The sequence below is a fragment of the Entelurus aequoreus genome, linkage group LG01 (assembly GCF_033978785.1).
Source record: "Entelurus aequoreus isolate RoL-2023_Sb linkage group LG01, RoL_Eaeq_v1.1, whole genome shotgun sequence".
In the NCBI taxonomy this organism is placed as follows: domain Eukaryota; kingdom Metazoa; phylum Chordata; class Actinopteri; order Syngnathiformes; family Syngnathidae; genus Entelurus; species Entelurus aequoreus.
Window position 1 is genome coordinate 30,206,498 of NC_084731.1, and position 23,473 is coordinate 30,229,970.

At 39.3% G+C, this 23,473-nt stretch overlaps 1 protein-coding gene across 2 annotated transcripts in view; it reads left to right on the plus strand.

Moving 5' to 3' along the window:
• fgd5a (FYVE, RhoGEF and PH domain containing 5a) overlaps positions 1-23,473 on the plus strand; it is an 85,187-nt gene that overhangs the window by 9,915 nt on the left and 51,799 nt on the right. For both annotated transcript variants that reach the window (XM_062047133.1, XM_062047142.1), the window contains exons 3-5: positions 10,755-10,869; positions 11,435-11,493; positions 15,072-15,102. In XM_062047133.1, the coding sequence (XP_061903117.1) occupies positions 10,755-10,869; positions 11,435-11,493; positions 15,072-15,102 (205 nt within the window). The remainder of the gene's footprint in view (positions 1-10,754; positions 10,870-11,434; positions 11,494-15,071; positions 15,103-23,473) is intronic.

Below are 23,473 nucleotides of genomic sequence, written 5' to 3' on the forward strand. Positions count from 1 at the left end.
TTCTGGCCCTCTGTTTTTGTCTTTGTACTCTTTTGTCCGTATGGATGTGACATAGTCTTAAATTATTTTCATTATGGTCTTAAAAAGTTTTGAAGGGGAAATGCACTTTTTAAAACATCGTTCACAATCATTATGAGAGACAAGAACACACGTCTTTTTTTTTTAGGATTTTAAAGATGATAAAAAACGCTTGCAAGGTGCGGCTGAGGGGAGTCACCGTTGTAGCCCTGTAAAACAACTTCAAAACATTTTATATGCACACTGCAAATCTATATATGATATAGTAACAGACACATTCATAACAATACGTAATATGTAAAATATTTACCGTATTTTGGTCATTTTATGCACAACCGGAACTAATTATTTGACGCATTTATTTCCGTTTCCATAGCAGCGCACTTTCGACTTCCCGCAACAAATATGTTCCTACTTCCTAAATCAAACGCGAGTGTGTTTTCTAATCATGGCAGACTTGGTAACAAACAAGGAAGACAGCTATTTTTGGACAAATGAGGATTCACAACCTTATCTTTTCGAAATTAAATATACAGAGAATGAATTGCTGCTTATAGAAGCAAGCACAAAGAAGAAGCTGAAACGTTGGAGCAGATGGAAGCTGAGAGAGTGCGACATGGTCCCGCTGCAAATCTGGAACTTTTGAGCCAAGCTATGCCGAATTAATGGAGTGCCCAAATCAACTAGAAATGTCCTCGGCCAGCTTGACCAAACAGACAACTGTCCATCGAGTGAGTCACCATACTATTGATCATTATACATGCAGCACATGTGGCAAGCAATATAAGGATGTTGTTTTATAAGGCAAATATTGAATCTGTCATCCGTTATGGCATCTCCACATGGTTTGGAAATCTGCCTGTCAAACTCAAAACCCAACTTCAAAAATGTATAAAAAGGGCTGGTAAAATAATTGGCATGCATCCCACTTTTCCCTTCAAGAAATATTCGACAAGACAGTGGGAAAGCAGGGTCTTAAAATCACCCGTGACCCACACCTCATACTTCATAGTGAAATTGTGTTGATGCCAAATGGTAAATGGTACAGGACAGCAACATACAAACTCAACAGGTATATATTTTCCTTTATGCTCCACCAATGACTGAATAAAAACAAAAAATAAATAAATATAAAACCAATATAAAAATAAATATAATTCAAAACGATTTTAAAGGGTAAAACCAATTAAAACAGTAAATAGAAATCAAAATTTATAAAAACAAACACAGAGGACAACAGGGGACAGAAGACCACACAACTCACGTAGTGTTAAAAGCCAAAGAATAAAAGTGGGTCTTAAGACGAGACTTAAAACACTCCACTGTGGAAGTAGTTTGAACATGGAAGGGGCAGAGTGTTCCAGAGCTTAGGGCCAACCCTAGAGAAGGCCCTGTCTCCCCTGGTTTTAAGTCTCGTCTTGGGCACCACGAGCAGGAGCTGGCTCTCGGACATCAGAGCGCACGCAGGATTGTAAATTTGGATGAGGTCCAAGATATACTGAGGTGCCAGTCCATGTAAAGCTTTAAAAACAAACAGCAAGGTTTTAAAATCAATTCTAAAATGAACAGGGAGCCAGTGCAAACTCTCAAGAATTGGGGTTATATGCTCCCGTTTCCTGGCCCCTGTTAAAAGTCGTGCTGCCGCGTTCTGGACTAACTGCAACCGGGAGAGAGCTTTTTGGCTAATGCCAGCATAAAGTGCCTTGCAGTAGTCCAGGCGACTTGAAATAAAAGCATGCATGACTTGTTCAAAAAGGTTAAAAGATAAAAACGGTTTTACCTTTACTAAAAGACAAAGATGATAAAAACACGATTTTAAAACGCCATTGACTTGTTTGTCAAGTTTAAAATCGCTGTCTATAGTGACGCATAATATTGTTTTAATATTGTTTTTAACATGGCTGTGCAGCACTTTGGAAACATTTTTGTTGTTTAAATGTGCTATATAAATAAAGTGGATTGGATAGGATTGGATATTTTCCTTTGTCCCGCTGGCAATCAAAGCACTTAACAACAGAAAACTACTGTAATAACCGGATGCAATAATAAGGAGTGCAGTATTGGGATAGTGCAATACGGAAGGGGTGCAATACAGGGGGAGTGCAATGTGTGATTTCATAACTAACTGATATACCTGCGCACTGTTCACTGTCGTCACTACATTGCCGGATGAACTGTATGTATGTACACTACCGTTCAAAAGTTTGGGGTCACATTGAAATGTCCTTATTTTTGAAGGAAAAGCACTGTACTATTCAATGAAGATAACTTTAAACTAGTCTTAACTTTAAAGAAATACACTCTATACATTGCTAATGTAGTAAATGACTATTCTAGCTGCAAATGTCTGGTTTTTGGTGCAATATCTACATAGGTGTATAGAGGCCCATTTCCAGCAACTATCACTCCAGTGTTCTAATGGTACAATGTGTTTGCTCATTGGCTCAGAAGGCTAATTGATGATTAGAAAACCCTTGTGCAATCATGTTCACACATCTGAAAACAGTTTAGCTCGTTACAGAAGCTACAAAACTGACCTTCCTTTGAGCAGATTGAGTTTCTGGAGCATCACATTTGTGGGGTCAATTAAACGCTCAAAATGGCCAGAAAAAGAGAACTTTCATCTGAAACTCGACAGTCTATTCTTGTTCTTAGAAATGAAGGCTATTCCACAAAATTGTTTGGGTGACCCCAAACTTTTGAACGGTAGTGTATGTATGTATGTATGTATGTAAAACACTGTGTCTTGATGTCCAAGACAAATTTCTCCTCGGAGACAATAAGGCTAATTATTATGAATTAATTATTAATTATTAACATCACCCTACACTACAGTGCATACACTGTCGAGCTAGCTGTGTCCAAACAAAACATTACATTTTGGCTAACACTTTACAGATACTCTAATATGATTGTTCATGTCTTTCAGTCAGTACAGATGTGTGTCCAATTGCAGTGTTGTGCATTACAAACTCAAACGCGTTTCCTGCTGACGTAGAAACTAACTTATCTCTTTCCGTAGTCAGCTTCTACGGCTAAAACCGTAGCACACCGATGTGTTAGTACGCTAGAAAAAGAGTTCCTCAGTGTTCGCTCTTACAATAACAATGTTGCTACAGTTTAGTTATCATACAGCTAACCGAACGTAAATGAAGTATTGTTGACTGTTTTTGAATGCATTTTTAAAATGATTTAGAGGTAGAATTGATTGCTCTTATTAGCTGCATTGCTAGCTACCAATAACAAGCCGATTTTTATATGTTAGAAAGCAAGAACAATAAATACTTTTGTCCTCTTGTCTCTCATAATGATTGTGAGCGATAGGCAACATTCCCAAAAAAGTGCTGTTCCCCATAAAATTTACTTGTTGAAACCTGCAGAGATCCTTATTTATTATTAATCGTCTGGAATGGACTTATTCTGTCTTTAAGATGAAGTGGAGTGGTATTTGATTTGTTTGTGTAACACCTAGTGGCCCCAATAATTCATCAAGTTAAGCTCACGACATACAATAAATGATGTGGACATGTGTGTTACTGGATACTTTCTAATACGCTTCGGTCTTGGACACTTTGTAGCTGTAAGTAATATGCAACTTATTGACAAATGTTGTGTTTTGGACTGCATTATTGTTCAATTAAGGAAACGTATTACATATGTCTGGCTTATGTTCTATTTTCTGCATAGCTGTTGTGTATCTGCCAGCTCCTAGTAGATTATAGCCTACCATGTTTATCCTATGTAAATTGCTTTACTAAAATACAAGAAAAAAAGCAATTTTTATTCGGGAAAATGCAAGTAAAACAAAAAACAAAGATGTGCAGCTGGAATGTGCACAAAGAGCAAGCATTTGTTAAGCGCAAAGCAAACAAAGCAAAATGATCTAGACCTGTTCATAGGACATACAATGAAACCTGATTGGCAACCAAGAACAGGTGTGTCCTAATTGCCAATCAGGGATAGGCGAGGGAGCCAGTGAATGTGGGAAAATAAAGTTAAAGTTAAAGTACCAATGATTGAATAGGAAGTGAAACGAAAAATAAAAGCACTGGACAGTAACTAATACAAATTACAAGAAACTAATAATAACTTTCAGGTGAGATGAGAGAAATTGTGCATTAGGATACATATTTTAGCCTTACACATTTGTGCATTCACACAAATTAAACAATAACTGAACCCCTTTTTATCTTTATCTTTGTTTTCCTTACAACTGGCACTAGAATTTTTTAAACTCTACTTAGTCCAGGGGTGTCAAACTCCTTTTAGATCGGGGGCCAAATGGAAAAAAATCTACTCCCAAGTGGGCCGGACTTGTAAAATCACAGCACGATAACTTAAAAATAAAGACAACTTCAGACAGTTTTCTTTGTTTAAAAATAGAACAAGTACATTCTGAAAATGTACAAATCATAATGTTGTTGGGTTTTTTTTTAACACCTACATGTTGCGGTTAATATTATTCAATCTTTATTAGTCGTTATTTATTATTATTTATTTAGTTATCAGTCAACTCATTGGTGTTAATTTTCAATCTATCAAGATAAAAAAATTATATCAAAATCAAATTACAGGATGTTATTTGTGTAGTTTGATCATTTTCCTCGACTGATGTACTAACATCATGTGGTTTATTTTGTACATATGTAGCATCATCTATAAAGATACAAATAATTGCTATTGCGACATCCAGTGGACACATTTAGAACAGCTGTTTATTTCGTTCCAAAATTTCAGGTACATTTTTATACTTAGCAAACCCATCCCGCGGGCCGGATAAAACCTGTTTGCGGGCCTGATCCGGCCCTCGGGCCGTACGTTTGACACCCCTGCCTTAGTCTCTATTTCACCTTTTAACTGTCTTTGCTATAGCGCCTTTTTCACCGTGGCCGTAGAAAAAGCGTTTTGTTTTCTGTTTTCAACAGAGAGTCCTTGAGTACCTTGAAGGTAGAAAAGCGCTATACAAGTATAACCCATTTATCATTTATAAAGATGCATAGGAAAAACAGTGATAGATTTACGAAACAGTGTTTTAACGTTTGTCATTTACAGAATTGACAGCGCCTCAGCTGGTTGAAGCCAAGTGGTGTGCTTATTTTTTTCTTTCAATCGCTTCAGACACAACCGCAACAAATAAATAATCAGCTAACCAGTGGTTATACTCATCCATACTCAGTGCATTGTTACCGGCATCAACGATGTGGTCACTCTTGCAGAAGCAAAAATATTACTTTTCAAAATGTGTTCCGGCACATGTAGGATAACAGCATATGTTACCCTTCCATTTCTCACACAATAGATTCACAGCGTGTGCTCTTTTTCTCTCTGTGATGTTATCGATGCGGCTTATTGTGAGTTGGAGGTCTCACAGCACTCACATTTAATGCAAAGAGCCTATCAGTCTTCTCACCTCCACTTTACCACATTTTCCCTGGAGGGCTTTGTGTTGCCAGAGCCACGGCTCTTTAGTGAGTCTTTGGGGGCCGATTTATGTTTATTTGAATGCAAGTGCACACATTTGTGTACGTGTGTCAATGGTTGTGTAGAGTGTAGTTGCCCGTGCCTTTGTGGCTATATTGTGCTCTCAACTCAAACCCTGACATCGTCACTCTCCCAGGCTGCCCATCTTACAATGGCAGTGACTGATTGAGAATGCAGCCACTGTGGTCAAAGCATTTGTAAACCCACAGAGGAAAAATACAAGATTTTAGCGGCGAGACTGACCAAATGGCCTCACAGCACGGCTCTCAAAAGCACCCTGCTGCAGTAGCAGAAATGTAATTTCACTGTAGTTACAAAGCTTCTGCGCAACAAATCTGCCTGTAAAAATGTGTAACACAACCACTTCCACAAAAGGATTCCGATTAAGCAAATAGTTAACTTTCAAGCTACATTAATGTGCAAAACTCACTAATGATACACCGCACAGAGAGCCAAGGTATTTTTCTGCAAGTGTGTTTGAGTGTACTGTGGATGCTTTATCAAAGATGGCACTCTTGCTGAGAATGCACTGCTCTTGCCAATTAACAGTGTGGCAACAAATGAGCAGTAAACAACATGTTGGCAAAGAAAGTGCAGGGGATGTGATTGTGTTCAACATTGAGCCCATTAAATGATCCCCTACGTCATTTTTAGGCAGTTCTACTTAATAAGCAAATGTGTTTTTGTGCCCTTACGGTTATGCACAGTTAATTCGATAGTAGATTTATTTGTATTGCACAAACCCTTCAGGGGTGCGTCAACAAATCCTCGTCATGGCCTGCCATTGCTTCTGTTATGTTATGTGATGAAGGAGTTCCCTTAAGTGCATTGTTGTACTGGGTGGTGGCTCTGTGGTGGACAGGGTGTGTCTCCGGCTGACCAGGCCTGGTGCCAGGCATTCTTAGGTCATTGCCAGGTCATCCCCGGGGAGGAAATATCCAGCCTAGGAGCTTCCCACCGGTGTGTTGACAGGAAATGCAGGACAAGGGTCAGGCTGTGGCGGGAGAGAAGGGGACTGAAAGATGGAGACGTGACCAGAAAAGTATCAGGAATTCTGAGGACGGGGTTCACAGTAGAGGGGTGGAGGTTGCAGGAATGCGCTTGTCTGTTTTCTTGAGTTGTATTTATTTACAAAGAGGGAAAATTCCAAGCTGCAGCCAACTCCTAAATGTAAATCACCTGTCAATTCAATTCAATCAAGCTTATTCACAATATCATATTACAAATTACAACAGTAGTGAATATCCATTTAAGGATGGTGATAAGTGAAAGGGTCCCCCAGATAAGCTAGAAGAAGCTTTTGGCAGGGGGCCCAGGGATCAGTATATGCATGGAATGCTGAGACAGGGTGGCAAGCACAAAAACACGATATGACAAACACAAAATAGGAGCACAAAATCAAGCATACACATACATACATACATTCAACCAAGCACAGCCCAACAGCAGTCTACCCCGAAGCCAGATGTGACAATGCTAATCCTCTAAAGGAGCACTAGCCACTCACATGAGGCGTTAGAGATAGGTGGTTAATAGGTATGATTTCAGTTTCTTTTTGAAGTTGGAGAATGAATACAGCATCCTGAGGCATACAACACTTCGAGCAGTACAAGTCAGTAGATGATGTTTACCCGATATCGTGTCTAAATTACGAGTGTTGTGGGCATGCTGTGGACAATAGATGGAAACCAAGCTACAGAGCCTGAGATTCAGCCTGCGGATGACTTTATAGGTTAGACAAGTATTGTGATAAATATTGAACTCTGTCAGTCTTAGGAGATGATAATTATGGAGTAGATGTCGAGTGGGGGCATTAAACTTGGACCATGACAGGGCCCGTATGTTGTTTTTTTTGCCTAGATTCTAATTTGTGAAGGTAGCTAGGGCAGGTATTACACCAGATGACATTACAGTAGTTTAGATGTGGTTCAACAAGAGTTTTGTATAGAGTGAGTAGAGCATAAAGAGGAAGATAATGACAAAGGTGAAAGAACAGGCCAACATATTTGGATAATTTGTTTAACGGATGGCTAATGTGACATTTTAAATTGAGGTATTCGTCAATGATGACCCCCCAGGAATTTTTTGGAGTTCACTCTCTGTATTTCCTGCCCATTAATGTTGATATGGCAGTGTTCAGTATATGTCCGGTTTTTTATTAGAACAAAATAAAATACAATTTGTTAGAGGTTTTGTGACAAGTCAGAAGACCTGTATCATTCCTACAATATACATGTCTCAACATTAAAAGTGCAACACATATGAAACACATAATCATTATAAAAAGCCATTTAAAACCGCTTCCAGTCCTCCATCAGTATTGCCATTGTTGTCTATAGTGGCATACAAATGAAGCTATTCTCTTGTACCAATTTCCTGTAATAGTGCCATTAGAATTTCAGATTGCATCTAATATATATTTTAATTTGACGGAATTGTGTATTGCAGGCCTCATCAAATCAATGATTATCTAAATAAAGGTACACTTTCATAGAGAGAGAGTTCTTGGCGCAGTACAGTACATTTAATTTGTTGTCATGTAACATAAGACAATCAGATGCATAATAGCATTTCCTTAATGGCGCTTTTAAAAAGGAAATAACATGATGTAATGGACAAGCTGTATATGAGTTTTCATTATGTGTAAAATGGGATGGCGGAAGAAGTGTTTTAAAGCCTACTTCATTCCCTCTGATTTATCTTCACCGAGGTCAGCCATGTGAAATACGTATTGGTGTTCTCATGATAAACGGATGGACTTTTATAGCAGGGGGGCAATAAAAGAAAGATTTTCACACATTCGTAGAAAAATTATATGAATTAGGTTACATTGTCGTTCGACACCAGTGCAAGCTACAAGCCCAGAAATAAAATGTGATTCATACCATAACACAACTGCATTAATATCTAAATCAGGGTTCATTTTAAATACACTCGTTTATAGAATCATAGTATGCTGTGTAGGTATCAGTGATCAGTGTTTACATATTATAATCTTGTGCTGGTGAACCCTACCGATAAAATTATAGCTGCTTTTAGATCATCCGCCAATCATCATCCCTGTCAAGGGCATTTTGTTAAACATACTAAGTGTGTCCTAATGGTCAAGAGGACTTTCATAATTGCCAGTGGTAGCATTAAAAGGGATTACAAGAAAACTGACCCACAGAGTGACCCCTTTGAGTCCTGCACCACAACAGTGAAGGATTACAATTGCACACACACACACACATGCACGCGCGCACACACACACCCGTGTCATTTACTAAAGATTGACACAGGCAGGGGATTACAGTGTGGGCTGCATTTGAGGACTGAAAACGCTGAGAGACGCACATGGGGAAAAGAAAATCACATAGATCAGTAGAAATAATGTAAGCGTTGGCATTGCTAAGAAAAGCAGCTTCACAGGGACCAAATGAAGATGTTAATTAGGTCATTCCCGTTGTACTGCGTGATTAATCATTAAAGATTGCAGTCTCAACAGTGTTTACCACAGATTGGCAATCTATTTGCGGAGGTGGAGGTGTGGTAGGGCCGTCGCCGGGTGGTGTCAATTTGACGTCATTGTATTGGAATTTTTTTTTTTTAAAAAGGGAAACAAAAATGTTATGCATACATTTAAAGACAAATCTGTCATTAGTTCTCTTTTTTTTACTGTATTTGTCAATTGTTGCTGCTTATTTTGTTACTACAACGGCTGCACTTTGTACACCCCTGGTTTATTTACATATATCATTCTGCCCTCCCTGAATGTTGGAATTTAGTTTGTCCACAATTAGTTACTGTAAAACTAAGTACTCAAAGGGAAGTACATTAATATACATGAAATGCACATACATTTAGAAATCATTGTAAATGGACAATAGGTTGTATTCACCTGACGTCACATCCGGCTCGTTAACTGTGCAGGCTCGAAGTGTTGGTCAGGCGAGCGTCTTTTGTCAGAGCGTTATGGGCAGCATTTTGCCTTTCTCAGAGAAAAAGGCCCTATTGTTTTAGACTGTTTGTACCGTTCAAGTTGCAAAAATTATAAACGTTTCTTCAGAGTTCTTAGAGAGGTAATCAAAAAGGGCAAAAGAGTGCAACATTTTACCAAACGACTACAAGAAACACAAGTTTGCAGTGATCACTTCGTTAAAGGTTTGTTTGATATACTTTTAATGTTTGATATTTCCCATTTAAGTATTATTTTGATAATATTTGTTAGAGATGTCCGATATTATTGGCCGATAAATGCTTTAAAATGTAATATCGGAAATTATGGGTATCGGTTTCAAAATGATCGGTATCGGTTTCTAAAAGTAAAATTAATGACTTTTTAAAAAGCTGCTGTGTACACGGACGTAGGGGGAAGTACAAAGCACCAACAAACCTTTAAGCACTTCCTTTGAGTGCCGGCCCAGTCACATAATATCTACGGCTTTTCACACACACAAGTGAATGCAAGCATACTTGGTCAAGAGCCATACAGGTCACACTGAGGGTGACCATATAAACAACTTTAACACTGTTACAAATATGCGCCACACTGTGAACCCACACCAAACAAGAATGACAAACACATTTTGGGAGGACATCCGCACCGTAACACAACATAAACACAACAGAACAAATACCCAGAACCCCTTGCAGCACTAACTCTTCCGGGACGCTAGAATATACACCCCCCGCTTTTATTTTATCTTGTTTTCTGAGTTTTTAAAACACATTTTTGCTACAAGTGTTTCATAAACCACCAACTTGGCAAGTCTAAATAAAACAAAGCAAGTGTGAGCAAACCCAAAAGAGATGAGCATTTACCAAAGGCAGCAATCATAAATGAAGCTTTCAGCACATAAACAACGTTGAGATCTATAGTTATATTTTAATAAAGAGGTGGAAAACCGTGCAGACTCGTAACAATGATTGCAACGACAACAACAAGTCCACATGGCTAAAACTTACTGTCATTAACCCGCTGAAATGCAACGAAAATTCTCTTGGGCAGTTATATATAACATAACAGAAATAAGTGACTTGTGTGAACTCAATAAACTCAACCTAATAAACTGCTCACTCTACTTGAATCACCATTTAAATGTTCTTTTTAGGTTATCCTAAAGTTCATACACATTTTGTGAAAAAAAAACAATGCGCAATCTCAATTGTAAGCAAAAAATTGTGATTCACGTATTTGTCAGAATAGGAATCCCTATTTTGCTTTGTTGTTGTTGTATTGATTTGTTTTTCCTCATCTGGTCTTGTGTTGCCAGTGCCTACACAGAACCGTTCCCACTGAGCGCAGTCTCTGCTGGGTCAGCCGAGGAGGACCACGGACGGACCTCAGAAGAAGAAGAGGGGGCTGCTGAGCAAAATTATGATCGACAGGTGAGTTATGGGACATAAACAAATTAAACCGCAGTCTAATTTGCTTTTTCATCTCCCTCAGCTGTAACTACGTTATCCATTGTCCGTGACAGTGGAAGATGGCCTTAGAGACACAAGCTGCAACTAGGAATAGTTATAGTTAATTGAAATGTGTTTTATGTTTGTTTTAAACGAAGGCAATTAGTTTGCAAAGTGCCCCCGCTTAGGAAAGCATAACAGTGACAAAGCGCAGTAGCCTCTAAATGTTTTAAATGTGATGTTTTGAGGCCTTTTGATTAGCCTCTAAATCAAATGTCACCACGCACACACACTCTCATACATAATGCATCTGAATTTAAAAGTGCCACGTTTGAGAGGGCCTTCATGTCTTAGCTGCACTTTAATGAAATAATCACTCTCCTTCTGACAGCAAATATCCAAGGAAAAGAAAAAAGTTTTCATCAGCCTATTTTGCTACTGTATATTTGCAGCTGTTAATGCTAGAGAGCAATAAGTGACCATAGAGAGCTTTTAAACATTAATCGTGTTCATTCATCTTGCACTGCTCACCCTCCCTATCGCGCAGATTGATGGGCGATCCCGAGCGTTCTACATTGCCAAGGAGCTTGTCGACTCTGAGAGACTGTGAGTAGCGCGACGCAGTGTCATCGCACACAAACATCTGAAATACAATTGTTGGTTTCTTTTCCTGCTGGCATCGACTGATAGATAACCTGCCAGACTCCATGCATAGCGGTCTCATTTTTAATTAACCACTCCCTGAACATCAATTATTCATCATACATCATATATAGGTTTTGTCAATAGGTTAATATTGTTTTCATTGTCTGAAAATTATGAGAACATGTTCAATTAATCAATCTTAAAATTCCCACACAAACAAAAAGGCAGAGACCAGCAGAAATATTTTTTTAGGGTCCTCCTATACAATAATCAGGTAATGTGATTAAATGTGGGAGAACAGGGTTGGTTGTCACATTTTTTGTGTTCGTCATCAAAACATTTTTTCATATTAATTTCTATGTTTAAGGTGTTGGCTCTAAATGCGCATCCCTCTCACACTAGAAGAAAGATTTGTGCATGTACAAAAGCTTTATTGCCATTGTAGCAGCTCTGTTAGAGTATAAAATATGACAATGAGGCAGGATGACAGTGCACCATTCAGCCTTTTATTAGCGTATACAAAACAGCACTGTATACCTTACACTTACAGCAAGGCACAGTCCATATTCCAATATTGCAACACTTCTTCTCTCTTGGACTGGCTCTACCTAGCAGGCAAATAACACTGCCCCCTATAGCCCAAACCCTGAATCGCAACCAATAGCCATAAACACAGTACTCCCTTTGTTAAAACATTTTATGAAAACATAAGATTTTAAAGGCCTACTGAAATGATTTTTTTTTTATTTAAACGGGGATAGCAGATCCATTCTATGTGTCATACTTGATCATTTCGCGATATTTTTGCTGAAAGGATTTAGTAGAGAACATCGACGATAAAGTTCGCAACTTTTGGTCGCTGATAAAAAAAAGCCTTGCCTGTACAGGAAGTAGCGTGACGTCACAGGTTGAAAGGCTCCTCACATTTCCCCATTGTTTACACCATCAGCGAGAGCGATTCGGACCGAGAAAGCGACCATTACCCCATTAATTTGAGCCAGGATGAAAGATTCGTGGATGAGGAACGTAAGAGTGAAGGACTAGAGTGCAGTGCAGGACGTATCTTTTTTCACTCTGACCGTAACTTAGGTACAAGCTGGCTCATTGGATTCCACACTCTCCTTTTTCTATTGTGGATCACGGATTTGTATTTTAAACCACCTCGGATACTATATCCTCTTGAAAATGAGAGTCGAGAACGCGAAATGGACATTCACAGTGACTTTTATCTCCACGACAATACATCAGCGAAGCACTTTAGCTACGGAGCTAACGTGATAGCATCGGGCTTAACTGCAGATAGAAACAAAAGAAATAAACCCCTGACTGGAAGGATAGACAGAAAATCAACAATACTACTAAACCATGGACATGTAACTACAATGCTTTCCAGCCTGGCGAAGCTTAACAATGCTGTTGCTAACGACGCCATTGAAGCTAACTTAGCAACGGGACCTCACAGAGCTATGCTAAAAACATTAGCTATCCACCTACGCCAGCCAGCCCTCATCTGCTCATCAACACCCGTGCTCACCTGCGTTCCAGCGATCGACGGCGCGACGAAGGACTTCACCCGATCATCGATGCGGTCGGCGGCTAGCGTCGGATAGCGCGTCTGCTATCCAAGTCAAAGTCCTCCTGGTTGTGTTGCTGCAGCCAGCCGCTAATACACCGATCCCACCTAAAGCTTTCTTCTTTGCAGTCTTCATTGTTCATTAAACAATTTGCAAAAGATTCACCAACACAGATGTCCAGAATACTGTGGAATTTTGCGATGAAAACCGAGCTTTTTGTATAGGATACAATGTGTCCGAATACTTCCGTTTCAACGATTGACGTCACACGCATACGTCATCATACATAGACGTTTTCAACCGGAAGTTTAGCGGGAAATTTAAAAATGCACTTTATAAGTTAACCCGGCCGTATTGGCATGTGTTGCAATGTTAAGATTTCATCATTGATATATAAACTATCAGACTGTGTGGTCGGTAGTAGTGGGTTTCAGTAGGCCTTTAAGTAAAGATATGCACAAATAGAGGAAATCTATGTTAACAAACTTCAAAATTATTTTATTATCGCTCATTCTCTTTATGTTTATGGCCAAAGTAACAAATAAATGTGCCAGCAATGGTTGGTTTTGGTTTTGATTTCAGCGATGAAACGGTATTATAAATACCGTGGTATTTCGGAATCAAAATCATCACAATAATGCTGTGATTGCGTGTGACGGTATCAAATGAAAACTTGGTCAGTGTAGTTTTTTTCTGGCAGTTTTGAATTGGCCGGTCTGGAAGTAAACCACATCTCACAAAATTCCTTGCGTAGCGCGATCGTGCGAGGTACTTGTGTAGGAGGTCGTAAGCGGAAACAAAATGTTCCTTTCGGACATTTCCTGAAGGTTTTTAGCAAAATCTATCCATAACTTTTTGAGTTATGTTGCTAACAGACAGACAAACAACCCCTGGTCTGCGTACTGCAAGAAAAAACACACCACGTGCCTTCGTCTGGGCTCTGGAGCGTTTCCAAGACGACACAAAAAGCCAACGACAGCACATTACACCATTTTGGTGACACTGCACTGCAGGCAACACAAGTAATATGAGAAGGTACTTGATAAACCAACACCCGGAAATATATTTGACGCCAGCGGAGTATAAGTCGCACCGGCCGAAAATGCATAATAAAGAAGGAAAAAAACATATATAAGTCGCAATGGAGTATAAGTCGCATTTTTTGGGGAAATGTATTTGATAAAACCCAACACCAAGAATAGACATTTGAAAGGCAATTTAAAATAAATAAAGAATAGTGAACAACAGGCTGAATAAGTGTACGTTATATGACGCATAAATAACCAACTGAGAACGTGCCTGGTATGTTAACGTAACATATTATGGTAAGAGTCATTCAAATAACTATAACATATAGAACATGCTATACGTTTACCAAACAATCTGTCACTCCTAATCGCTTAATCCGATGAAATCTTATACGTCTAGTCTCTTACGTGAATGAGCTAAATAATATTATTTGATATTTTACGGTAATGTGTTTATAATTTCACACATAAGTCGCTCCTGAGTATAAGTCGCACACCCGGCCAAACTATGAAAAAAACTGCGACTTATAGTTCGAAAAATACGGTATATATATATACTTGTTTGTAGTAATAAATATGATTATAACATTTGAGCATATGTTCAATTACAGTACCGTAAGTGTGTTTATCCTAAACATTCCTACCACTTAATTTACACACTAGGGCGTTCTTAATTTTTTATATATTTTTTTTGGACGTATACAACAATAATATCGAATCGTTGGCTCAATACCGTGATAATATAGTACCGTGAGGTTTTGATATCGTTACATCCCTATAATAGTCAGCCATTCCAAAGGGGGGTAAGAGATAAGCGCGATCAACTGAATTGAGATTTGTATTGGGCTTAGCACCATTGTGCAACAGAGTCATACTTTATTATGTGTGAAGTTTTGTCATTTGTCGTGTTATCTTGTGTTTTCTTCGTGTTTTTCAGACACGTCAGTGCCCTCAAGTACCTTCAAGAGGTAAAAATGGTTCACTTTTTCAAATGTCTTCTCGCTTTTCTCGAAAAGGTGCTGATAACATTTTATCATATCAAGTCTGCTCCCCAGCCTCTTGTCTGCGTCTCCTTCTCCTCCCTGCTGCTGTAAAGCTTTGTTGAGGTTTATCAATGTTGATGCAGTGAGATCTACCTCCTGCTCTTGACATTACTGACACGTTGTGCTTTGGTGTGGTCAGTGACGCAGCGTGTTTACACCAGGCATTTGCTGATCCTGTCGTTATGTCTTTACTGAGAGATACGCTATATGCACAAAAGTATCGAGATTAATCACAGGGTTGCTGTGGATTAATTTTGATTGATCACTATTAAATGCCATTCATTTTAATTTGTTTCATTTTGCATGAGCGAATACTTAATAAAGAAGGGACTATAAGCACTTAACTACACTGAACAAAAATATAAACGCAACACTTTTGTTTTTGCTCTGAATTTTAATGATTTCAACTCAAAGATCTTAAACTTTTACAACATTCACAAAATACCTATTCCTCTCAAATATTGTTCACAAATATGTCTAAATCTGCTTTAATGAGCATTTTGTCTTTGCCAAGATAATCCATCCCACCTCAAAGGTGTGGCATATCAAGATGCTGATTAAACAGCATGATTATTGCACAGGTGTGCCTTAGGCTGCCCACAGTAAAAGGCCACTCTGAAATGTGCAGTTTTATCACAAAGCACAATGCCACAGATGTTGCAGAATTTGAGGGAGTGTGCAGTTGGCATGTTGACTGCAGGAATGTCCACCAAAGCTGTTGCCCGTGAATTGAATGTTAATTTCTCTACCATAAGCCGTCTCCAAAGGCGTTTTAGAGAATTTGGCAGTACATCTAACCGGCCTCACCACCGCAAACCACGTGTAACCACACCAACCCAGGACCTCCACATCCAGCAGGTACACCTCCATGATCGTCTGAGACCAGCCACCCGGACAGCTGCTGCAACAATTGGTTTGCATAACCAAAGAATGTCTGCGCAAACTGTTAGAAACCGTCTCAGGGAAGCTCATCTGCATGCTCGTCGTCCTCATCGGTGTCTCGACATGTCTGCAGTTTGTCGTCGTAACCGACTTGAGTGGGCAAAGGCTCACATTCGATGGCATCTGGCACATTGGAGAGGTGTTCTCGTATAGATGAATCCCGGTTTTTACTGTTCAGGGCAGATGGCAGACAGAGTGTGTGGCGTTGTGTGGGAGAGCGGTTTGCTGATGTCAACGTTGTGAATCGAGTGGCCTATGGTGAGGGTGGGGTTATGCTATGGACAGGCATATGTTATGGACAACGAACACAGGTGCATTTCATTGATGGCATTTTGAATGCACAAAGATACCGTGACGAGATCCTGAGGCCCATTGTTGTGCCATTCACCCGAGACCATCACCTCATGTTGCAGCATGACATTGCATGGCCCCTTGTTGCAAGGACCTGTACACAATTCCTGGAAGCTGAAAACATCCCAGTTCTTGCATGGCCAGCTCACCGAACATTGATGGGTGGATCGGTGTATACGACAGAGTGTTCCAGTTCCTGTCAATATCCAGCAACTTTGCACAGCCATTGAAGAGGAGTAGACCAACATTCCACAGGCCACAATCAATAACCCGATCAACTCCCTGCGAAGGAGATGTGTTGCACTGCGTGAGGCAAATGGTGGTCACACCAGATACTGACTGCTTCTCTGACCCCCCCCAGACCTCCAATAAAGAAAAACTTCAGAGTGGCCTTTTATCGTGGGCAGCCTAAAGCACACTTGTGCAATAATCATGCTGTTTATTTAATCAGCATCTTGATATGCCACACCTATTATCTTGGCAAAGAAGAAGTGCTCACTAACACAGATTTAGACAGATTTGGGAACAATATTTGGAGAGGAATGGGTCGTAAAAGTTTTAGCTCTTTGAGTTCAACTCGTGAAAAATTGGAGCAAAAACAAAAGGGTTGCATTTATATTTTTGTTCAGTATATATAAGCACTTAACTATAAGGACAAAACCATTTCTGCTTATCTAAACAAATAATCCACATTAATGTTGACCTGTTACTCCTTCGGTTTTATTAAAGGTGACCTCTGATGATTTTAATCCACATTTAAAATATTTTAATGTGGGCTAGATAATATGTATTGGTTATGCTTTGGTGTAAATTTTGCTCCACAGTCACATTTATAACCCACGTTCTCCGTATGTCTTTTCTGAAGGTGTTGCCAGATTGCAAATGAAACCACGCCCCACCCTCTCCAAAAGTATCATAATGTATCTTTTGAAACTGGTCACTGTTTAAATATATATCTTGAAGTCGCCACCACAATTTTTTTCCCACGGTAGAAAATACATTTCATAAACATTATATAGACTCAACTGGTCACAACATTAGGTACATCTGCACACTCTCGGATCAATTCAGAACGCATAGAAAAACTGCTCTTAGCAGCATTTATGTTGCCTGTCAGTGTTATTATGCATATGCTAAGATTAGATGAAAATAAAACTTTATCTTATCTTTTTTGTGTTTCCTTTATAGTCTGAAGCAGAGGGGGAGGAGCTCCTACCCTCTGGTTGAGAGCTTGACTTAATGTTTAAATAATGACGTCTACCTGGCTCTGACGGCACGCCACAGCCAGACTGCAAAACTTCGCAAACAGAGGCATCCAAAACTTCGTGCAAGCTCACGTTAAAATGCATGAACTTTATGATTTAACGCTTTGACATACGAGTATCCAACATTGTAACAACCTTTAATAAGTCAGAAAAGACTAAATTCACAATAGGTCCCCTTAAAATGCTTCAATATAAGAAAACTACTTTCTGTGTGTGCGCATAATAATTTGTCGGTCAACTGTCCCGTCTGTACAAAATACAGTAGTTGATCCTGAATCCTTATCTGGATCGCAGTAATGCACTCCATTTTGCCTCAATTAATCAATATACTGTAATCAGAATCGACGGAATTATAAAAGATCAATTAAATACTTATCATACACACCCCTTGTAGAAAGAAGCAGTTTTGAAATCAGCCGCCTAAAATTATCTATTTGATTTTATTAGGCCTGTAGCTATCCAATAATTTCGTGATCGATTAGTTTGTTTGATTGAGTAGTCAGATAAAACACACTTTATAGCCTTAATGCGTATTTTAGGGAAAACAGTTTAAAAAAATAGCAATTTTTCTGCTTGCCCTAACCTGTATTATTTTTTTGTAATTAATTGCACTTTGAGCATGTGTGCGTTAATAAAAGTTTTAAATAAAAAACTCGCCACACAGATGACGGCACCCACACCACTGTTCTCATGTACGCTCTATTGCAGGGGTCGTGCGGGAACTATAGCCGCGTATTTAAAGTTACAGGCACTCTATGTGGTCCGGATTTAATCAATTTTTATTAGTTACACTCATTAAACAATTAATCGGAGCAACAGTATATATAGATATGAGCTTTTTTGTAATTATTGCAGCCCTAATTCTTTGACACACGCAGTATATATATATAGGGCGTTTAATAATAATTCTGTCATCCCATTTTTTTCATTCACTGTAAAATAAAACAATGCTTGCCACGGGATTTAAAGGTGAGATAAAGTAAGTAGGTCGGCCATGCATCACAGCCAACTGCTGTCTGGCATTTTGCCGGACAACATACCTTCATTGGTGCCAAATAAGGATATTAACTATACCTTGCGAAACATGAATTTAGTGTTGACCAAAAACATGACAATTACAAGAGCCATATGACACACTTTATGCAATAATTACTTTTATTTGATACCAATAAAGCCCTAAAAGGTAGATGCATTGAACACAGATGAGGCCATCAGTAATCCTGTACTTTCTAACCTTGAACATTGTGATGTCGTACTGTATACTTGTCCTTGTAGAGTCATTTATGAAAGTCTACTTTAAATATAAAAGCTGACATCTAATATAATGACATTCCACTGTAATGCAAATACTATTCATGGGAGTTCACTCACTGCATAGTAAACATCCATGCTGTTTGACATTACAGTATTCTAAAATTCAAACGTGTGTTATTACGCTGAAAGAAAGCTGCATTTCTAATGATGTTAAAGCAGAGTTCCCATGCATCTTGTTAAACCTTGTAAATGATTGACCTATTTTCCAGTTATGACCATGACAAAAAAATACAGCAAAATTGATGCAGAAAGCAAAGCAAGCCAAGGTTAAACACACTCACACACACAAACACACACACACTCGGTATGCAGCAGTACACTAAAATTTACAAACACAAAACCTTCGCCCCAGCCATCAACCAATCCGATTCCAACATTTTTTTTATACTATTTGACACAAACTTTATTATTTGATGCATGTTTTGGACTCCGGCGATGAGGTGGCGGTAGAAAATGGACTAAATTGAATTAATGGGAAATTTAACATAATTAGGCCAAACTTCCTACACTACAACTCTCACTGGGGATTGACCCCGGTGTGTCTACTTTACAAGACCAGTGCTTTAAAACTGGGGTACCTAGGGTATATTCTTTAAACTAAAACCAAATCATATTAGCATCATACGGTATATTGTAACAGTCATAATTTCTGAAAAAAATGTAAGTCTGCATACTGCCTGTGCCTTACAATTAAGTATTTTAGTAGATAAAACCCAGGAAGACAAAATCATTTTACATTTTACTGCTAATGTATTCCAAGCCCCTTCCTTCTACATCACTGATAGGAAGACACAATTATTTGTCTTCATGGCGGTCAAACCCTCCAGATCCAATCACAGGATTTAGAGAAAGGAAGGGGGAGCAGAGCACACGAAGGAGCCTCCTCATTGGCTGACACGATATATCGTGAAGCGTGTGCACTGTGTGAACTTGTTTCAGTTTTGGCCCTTCTTCTTTTTTAGTCATTCTTTTCTTCCTCTGATTTAAAAAAAAAATAAAAATTTTAAGCAGAATATGTTGTAAAGGCAAGCGCAGGTATTCCGATCTTTCCAGGTGGGTATTTAAGATGGAGGGCATTGCAGGCCAGTTTTGGACTTAATTTGGAAGTGCAAGTGGCTGTTTTCCTTCAAGACAGAAAATCTAATGTTCCATTTTCCTATATTTTGTGTGTATGCTTTTGCGTGGCGACGTGTGTTACCGAAAGTCTGCAACAAAACTGGGTTATCCTTTGATGCAACTTCAGACTGTCAACAACCTTTGTGCTTGTGCAATATTCAAGTACCCCAGCTTTAAGGCTGCAAGCTTAATTGGTTCTCTGATGGAGCTCTTGACTCAAAACAATTGTATCTTAAATCAGCGTTTCCCATTGAAATTAATTGGGCCCTGCCCCAAAATAACACCATTTTAACACATAACATGCCTTTTAAAAAAAAAAAACACACTTTTAGATAAGAAATATTGCATACAAACATAACAAGAGAATGCACTACAAACAACTGCAGTATTTTTTGATGTAATAATAATGTACAGTATTTAGCTTGGGGAGCGGACGTCTATGGTATCTACTTCCAGATGCTTCTCTGTCAAACACATCATCAACAGCTTTTCTATATTTTCATGGCTAAATGTTAGCCGTTTAGATATTTAACATACTTGGCTGGCATTAAACTCATTGTGCTTCAGTGTGGAGCAAACTGTGATATACTCTTGAACTGCTTCCCCAAGACTACAGTACGTCATGTTTTTGATTATTTATTTCTTTAGCACGGTGGCAGAGGGGTTAGTGCGTCTGCCTCACAATACGAAGGTATTGAGTAGTCGTAAGTTCAATCCCGGGCTCAGGATCTTTCTGTGTGGAGTTTGCATGTCCTGCCCGTGACTGCGTGGGTTCCCTCCGGGTACTCCGGCTTCCTCCCACCTCCAAAGACATGCACCTGGGGATAGGTTGATTGGCAACACTAAATTGGCCCTAGTGTGTGAATGTGAGTGTGAATGTTGTCTGTCTATCTTTGTCGGCCCTGTGATGAGGTGGCGGCTTGTCCAGGGTGTACCCCGCCTTCCGCCCGATTGTAGGTGAGATAGGCTCCAGCGCCCCCCGCGACCCCGAAGGGAATAAGCGGTAGAAAATGGATGGATGGATGGATCATCTAATTCTTCTTCTCAGCACTGTCCGTCACACCCACTTTCTTTTTTTACCTTGGTTGGGAACACAAAGTTATGTCAATCTCTACCTATAAGCAAATGGTAGCGAGTAAGACCAGATGTTTTGGTCGAATCATACAGGGTTCATTGTGGCATTTTCTACAACAATTAATGGTGGGGATGCTTGTAACTCAAATGTTTGTTTGCAACTTAAAGCATAACAACATGCCAAGAGAGAGCTATTATGTCAAAAGACTCTTAAGTTGAGGTACCACTGTGTCTGGGAAAATATGTTATATTCATATCAGTGATGGCACAGAAAAGGGCTAGGAATAAGTTTGCGCCTTGTTAACAGCGTGTGATCTGGGTATAGGGAGGGGCGGCCCTGGTTACAGTTGAAGAAAAGAACACTTTTTCCTAGGGTTGTCCGATAATATCGAACTGCCAATATTATCGGCCGATAAATGCTTTAAAATGTTATATCGGAAATTATCGGTATCGGTTTCAAAATTATCGGTATCGGTTTCAAAAAGTAACATTTATGACTTTTTAAAACGCCGCTGTGTACACGGACGTAGGGAGAAGTACAGAGCGCCAATAAACCTTAAAGGCACTTCCTTTGCGTGCCGGCCCAGTCACATAATATCTACGGCTTTTCACACACACAAGTGAATGCAATGCATACTTGGTCAACAGCCATACAGGTCATACTGAGGGTAGCCGTATAAACAACTTTTACACTGTTACAAATATGCGCCACACTGTGAACCCACACCAAACAAGAATGACAAACACATTTTGGGAGAACATCCGCACCGTAACACAACATAAACATAACAGAACAAATACCCAGAACCCCTTGCAGCACTAACTCTTCCGGGACGCTACAATATACACCCCCCGCTACCCGCTACCCTAAACCCCCCCCCCCAACCCCAACCTCCTCATGCTCTCTCAGGGAGAGCATGTCCCAAATTCCAAGCTGCTGTTTTGAGGCATGTTAAAAAAAATAATACACTTTGTGACTTCAATAATAAATATGGCAGCGCCATGTTGGCATTTATTTCCATAACTTGAGTTGATTTATTTTGGAAAACCTTGTTACATTGTTTAATGCATCCAGCGGGGCATCACAACAAAATTAGGCATAATAATGTGTTAATTCCACGACTGTATGTATTGGTTGATATCGGAATCGGTAATTAAGAGTTGGACAATATCGGAATATCGGATATCGGCAAAAAAGCCATTATCGGACATCTCTACTTTTTTCACTTTTTCACTTCTACACCAATTAGTGTATGACGTGATAACTCTCTGTAGTGGCTGAAAATGTCCAGGAGAACAATTTCAGTAAAAGAGGCGTAACTCTGTAAAGGTGACAAAGGTGACTATTGAAGCCTATTTTCAAGCTCGGTTCCATAATTCATAAGAATATGTCATACTTTATTTGTTAAAATGGCTTTACTCCCCACAAGTGTCATTTGTAAGGCGTGAAAAGGCTTCGTTTAGCTTGGAAGTATTATAGTGGCTGAGCATGCTTGTTTTTTCTGGGAGAGTAAAAAAAAAAGTCAGAGACTCATATAAGCTATTGTTCCATTGTCTGATAAGGAATAACAGAAGCACAAAAAATTCCTAAGTCTGTCTGCACAAAGGAAGGGAGGCTGAGCTCCTCTTTTATAGGACTTTTCGTATCACAGCTTCAGCATATGAGGCCTATTATTTTGTTCCTTGTAACCTGTGACCTCCAGACAAATTCTATTACGACCGAGCACGATTCGCTGCTCAACACACTGCTCGTGTTGCTTCTTGACCCGCTTTATGTGACGAAAACGGGTATAGGCTGCACAAAATAACGTGTGCTTGTGTAACGGAGTTCGCTTGAGCTGTTTAAGTATGCTTGTCTCTGGCAGATGTGATGAATGTTATCTTGAACAAAATCAATTGTACATGATGAACGGCATGTAGCGCCAAGTGTCAGCACATTATCTTGTTGCCAACTGGGACATCTGTATTTGCTTTTTGTCTAGGCTTTACGCAGAACTAAAATAGATGGACTCCAGACATCCATCGCTCACACAAAGACTTTATCGATGATGCTAATGTTTCTAACACCGTCCGACTGATCTTTGTCTCCAGTGTTCCCTAATTCCTTATATAAGTTTGTTACTTTCTTAAGATTATTCTTTACTGAGAAATGAATTGTGCAAAATCAGTGACTCTTTCCACCAAGACTGTTACGCAACAACACCTGGTGGTACGTTTCCTGAATGTCTGGACAG